General features: G+C 51.7%; 1 protein-coding gene across 1 annotated transcript; it reads right to left on the minus strand.

Moving 5' to 3' along the window:
- Window positions 1–2932: 2932 nt before the first annotated feature.
- Tigd3 (tigger transposable element derived 3) lies at window positions 2933–5315 on the minus strand. Its single transcript, XM_050137519.1, has one exon. The coding sequence runs from the start codon at window positions 4605–4607 to the stop codon at window positions 3195–3197; it is 1413 nt and encodes a 470-aa protein (XP_049993476.1). The 5' UTR covers window positions 4608–5315; the 3' UTR covers window positions 2933–3194.
- Window positions 5316–5465: the final 150 nt, after the last annotated feature.

Consider the following 5465-nt stretch of genomic DNA (forward strand, 5'->3'; position numbering starts at 1 on the left):
GAACTCACTCTGTAGACTAGGCTGGTCTTAAACTCACAAAGATCCACCTGCTTCTGCCTTTAATCCCAGTGTTGGAATTAAAGACGTGTACCACCACTGCCCAGCTTTTTTTGTGTGTGTGTGATCGCTTTTTATGATTTATAAAGTTATTTTTCTGAGGAAGTTTTCCATCTGTTGCATTGCACACTTGGAGGTCTTGGATTATTGGGTACTGTATTCTTTCAAACACTGCCTGGCCCGGCTAGGTCCAGCTTCTTATTGGCTAGCTCTTACATATTGTTCTAACCCATTTCTAATATTCTGTGTAGCCCACAAGCTGGCTTACCAGGGAGGATCTTAACCTGCGTCTGTCTGGAGCGGGAGAATCATGGCGACTCCTCCTCAGCTTCTTTTTCCCAGAATTCTCTTCTGTTTACTCCGCCTACCTAATTTTCTGTCCTATGAGGGCCGAGGCCCTCTTTATTAATAAGAAATCATTCCCACAAAACTTAACAAGACTTCCCAGTTTTTTGTTTTTCTTAAGATTTATCTATTTACTTATTTATTTATTTATTTATTATGCACACAATGTTCTGTCTGCATGTATGCTTGCTCACCAGAAGGCACCAGATCTCATTACAGATGGTTGTGAGCTACCATGTGGTTGCTGGGAATTGAACTCAGGACCTCTGGAAGAGCAGTTAGTGCTCTTAACATTTGAGCCACCTCTTCACCCCTGTTTTTGTTTTTCAAGACAGGATTGATCTGTACAACAGTCCTGGCTGTCCTGGAACTCGTTTTGTAGACCAGATTGGCCTCGAACTCACAAAGGCCCACCTGTCTCTGCTTCCCAAGTGCTAAGACTAAAGGTACCAACTATGCTGGGCAAACTCTCTAATCATTAAAAAAAAAAAAAAGTCAAAAGCACAAGGGCTTATGGTCGTGGTTTCATTTCCAGGACTGAATGAATGAACTGATATGCACCCTGTTCTCTTACATGACACCCCAGCGTATGTCCTCCCCACTCACAGGGAGAATACGGCCCCGCTCCTAGTGCCAGTGACTGATAAACTAGACACGAAGCAGATAAGAGCCACAGGGTGTCTGCCAATATAAACAAGTTTTCAGTATAAAGAGTGACCTGGTCAGAGTACTAGACCTCAGATGGCCCTCAGTTAAGTGACCCACTAGAGTGTCACACTGTGAACACCCATGGCCAGCCACTGTTGAGACAGGGTCACTGGGGGCTCTCAAAGCATCTTACCTCCACGAATTCCATACTCAGGGGTGCTCCCTCACTCCATTTTAGGCCTGCCATCCTTCCCACTTTTCTCTCTTCAGCAGTCTACGTATCGAAACTCACCCCTGGGCATATGAGATGGGTCAGGAGGGAAAAGCACTTGTCACAAAAGCCCAGAGACCTGAGTCTGAGTCCCAGAACCCACAGAAAGGTGAAAGGAGAGAAGCAACTCCACAGAGCTGGCCTCTGTTCTCCAGACATGCATGGTAGCATGTGCGTGCATGTTTGTGCACTCCCCGCCCCACACACAAGTACATTTAAAAAAGAAACAAGGTTGGGGATGGGGGCACACATCTTTAATCCAAACACTCTAGTTTAAGGCCAGCCTGGTCTACAGAGTGAGACCCTGTCTCAAAAACAAAACAACACCCATACACAAACAACAAAACCAGCTCACCTCTGCTGGGTTTCACTCAGCTTTGAGGCCAAAGTACTCTGCAGGAATCTGCCATCGCCTTCTGGTTCTGCTTAGCAAAGACGTCACCTTTGCAATCTTGTCACATAGGAGGCCTTGACGTAAAGAACTGTGGTAAAATGAACAAACGGATGAGAAATGATAATGAATGACCGACCATTCCGGGCCTTACTTCTCTTGCCTGCCTCCGGCCACCGTACCACACACGATCTGACACGGAATGGTAAGAGCTGCCAAATGTCTTGATCAACTTGCCTTCTCATAAGCGTGCCCATAAGGAGGATCCATGTGTGAAGGAGTCTTCCTGACAGGAAGATTTCACCTTTTTCTCGGGTAAACCATGCCTTGAGAAACCAGGTGTGCCTCAGTTGGTACAGTACTAGCTCAGCATGCAGAAAACCCTGGGTTGAGCTTCATCCCCAGTCACATAAATCAGGGTATGGTGGCTGAAGAAAACATGTTTTTGACCCTACCCTGCCTGTTGACTAGAATTTTAGGTGTTTTCCAACAGCCTGCAGGTGCTTCCCTGTCCTTCGCCTGTCCCGCCTTTGACATAACCAACCATAGTAAATGCCCTTAAAATGAGCCAATCCAGCCGGGCGGTGGTGGCGCACGCCTTTAATCCCAGCACTGGGGAGGCAGAGGCAGGCGGATCTCTGTGAGTTTGAGACCAGCCTGGTCTACAAGAGCTAGTTCCAGGACAGGCTCCAAAACCAGAGAAACCCTGTCTCGAAAAAAACCAAAAAAAAAAAAAAAATGAGCCAATCCCTGTGTTTGACAAACAACCCACTATACCCACCTCCCTGAACATGTGTTTTTTTGCCTTTAAAAGTAGCCTGTAATAGCTAGTCGGGGCTTCTTTCCCTCGCCTGGCTGAGGAGCCCGTTTGCACAAATGAGAATAAACTTCCTCTTGCTTTTGTATCAACCGGACTGGTGAGTGGTTTCTTGGGGCGACCCTCCTGAGGAGTTAGCATCCTAGAGTTGGGGTCTAACAGTGACAAATCCCTTTAATCTTGGCACTTGGGAGTGGGAGGCAAGCAGTGGGATTCAAAATATCTTCAGTTACACAACAAGTTCAAGGTCAGCCCAGACTACATGAGTCCCCATTTCAAAAAGAAAGAAAAAGAAAATCCACACCCTGACCTTTCTGGTTAAAAGCTTTATTTCCAGAAGCAGACTTGGTTTTGACACAAAATTTAAGGGTTGGGACCACCTGTTAGGAAGTCCACCTTTCTAACTTCCGGCCTTTCTAGACTAACCCTCTGCAGGGCTCGCCTAGAATCTCCACAGCCCAGATCCCCATTCTTGAGGCCCCATCTGTAGAGACTCCAGGGTCTGGGCTTGAATAACTTTTATGCTGACCTTCGACTCTGTGTCCACGCTCCCTTCCCTTCTACACCCTCCACATGTTATTTCCACAGGAAAGAGCCAGTCTGCCTCTGGAGAGGTGTTTCCATGGGAAACAGGAGAGGGCAATTCTGCAGGCCACCATGCTTCCTCACAGACAGCAGAGCTGCTCCACCTCCACCTCACAGTCGTAAAATTTTTCAAAGAGCTCTGGAGAGGTGCTGTTACATTCAAGCCACCTCCTCAAGGTGCACAGTGCCCTGAGGGCATCAGCTTTGGTGGGCAGGGACTCAAAGCCCTCATCCTCCCTCCCACTGTCTTCAGTACCAGTCTCCTCTTTGCACATCCCAGGGCCTGGGCCCTCATCCTCCAGGTCCACAAAGTGGGCAAACTCCTCCTGACTCAGTACACTAGGGACCAGAGCCATCTCTGTGTCTTTGTCTAGAGACGGCGGTGTTTTGCCTGGAGTGAGCCCTTCCTGAATGAAGCTGCTCAGAATAAGCTGAGGTGGCACCTTGGCCCAAGCTGCTGCCACCATATGCAGAGCATCTAACACTGTGAGGCTGGCCCTCGCTTCAGCCAGTGAGGTGCCCTCTCTCCCGCTCCGCATGGCAGCCAGTTTGCTCATCAGACGGTGACGGTAATGGGCCTTAAAGGCCAAAACCACAGAGCCAGGCAGGGAAGGGGTGGTGCTGGAGGCTGAGAGAGGCAGGAGTCGCACGTGGTGGAGTCCAGGAAGGTTGGCCCATTCCTCCAATACTCCGGCAGCCAGCAGCAAGGCTACCTGTCGGCCCTGCTGTCCCATGTCCTGGTCAAACTGTGCCAGCCACTCTGACCAGGGGATGGCTAGATCAGGGTGATAAGAGGCAGGTAGTGCCTCACTGTTGACTCCAAAGAAGCATCTTGGGACAGCCTGGAGCCCACCCACAAATACCCTTCGCTTTTCTGTGCCTCTGCTGTTGGCACACAGCAGTACCTGCAAGCGATCACATGCAAACACTCTGCCAGGCACTGCCCGATACAACAAGGGCACTTCGGCACAGCCAAACACATCTTCTGGTGAGAAGTCTTTAAGGGAAAGTGGTGGCTGGGCCTGGGACGGAAGCCCTGGGGGAGGTGGTTCAGGAGGGAACAGAGGAACAAGGACCTGGCGAGCCCCAAAGCCCACATTGTTGCGGCGTTTCCAGCGGACCAGCCAACCAATGCTGGGCACAAAATCCTGGCCCATGATATCGGCTAGCTCCTTGGCCTTGTGGAGCAGCATGGGCCCTGTGACATCCCAGGCCTTGGCTCGGGCGATGTGGTACCAGCAGAGTAGAGCCTCATCAATTCCACTGTATTTGGATTCGCGCTTCCGCTTGCGCTCATGGTTGGCTGTGCCACTACACCAGTCTGCCAGGAGCTTCTCCTTATTCTTGCAGATACGTGAGATCTGGGGCTGGGAGACCTGGAAGCGCCGGGCCACCTCTGACTGGGACATCTTGGACTCATCCAGGAGTTCCAGCACCTGGATTTTCTCAGCCAGGGACAGGGCGTGAAGTTTCTTTTTGGTGCTCAGCTCCATGACTCTGCCAGGGCACCTGCTGGGGAAGAAAAGGATGAGGGTCCCATAGGCTGAGGGCAGGAGGGACAGAAGAGCACAGGACAGACGAGGCCACAGTCATCAGTGGGAACAGAGCAGACCAGCTGGATAGAAAGGGGATGGTCAGGCTGACAGAAGGCTAGGCCTCATCCTAAAGACTGCCGGAACAGAGCTGGCAGGGTGTCTCTGGCCAGAGGCAATGGGAATTCTGGGCTAGGGTTTGGCATTCATGAGGTAAAAGGATGACTAGAGGTCAGGGGACAGCTTTAAGGACAACCAGGGGACAGCTGGAGAGACAACAAAGGAGCAATGACAGCGAGGCCTGGGGCTAAGGCTGAGTGAGGCAGGTGTAGAGGACATTCAGGGTGACCAGGAAGGAAACCCCTGAGAGGAGATGGGGAGGAGGGCCTGGCTTGAATTGTGATGACGATGTTGAATGGAGGCGGATGGCAGACTGAATGGACAGAGTTGATGTGGACAGGTGAGATGGTACAGACGACAAAGCCAGATGGATGGGGTCTGAAGGCGCTCGTCTAATCTGGTGCTGGCGAGGCGGTGTGGTCAATAGAGCAGCCTGAAGGGAAGGAACGAGAGTGAAGGTGCCAAGGCGACAAAGGGCGACAGGGTGAGGAGGCTACCGGCACCAAAGGGGGAGGAGTATCTCCTCCCGGGTGGTAGGCAGTCTGGAGGGATCAGGGAGCAGGGAGCAGCGGTAGGGAGCAGGCAGCCCCAGAGCTGGCCTCTGCGCCCCGGCGCGCCCCGCCTTGACCCCGGGTGAGTCGGATAGCCCGACTCAGGCGTTGACCCAGCCCGTCCGCCCGCCAGCCCGGCCTCCCGATC

This window comes from Alexandromys fortis, unplaced genomic scaffold, assembly GCF_014885135.2.
Source record: "Alexandromys fortis isolate MF-2015 unplaced genomic scaffold, M_Fortis_MF-2015_v1.1 scaffold_3, whole genome shotgun sequence".
Taxonomy (NCBI): domain Eukaryota; kingdom Metazoa; phylum Chordata; class Mammalia; order Rodentia; family Cricetidae; genus Alexandromys; species Alexandromys fortis.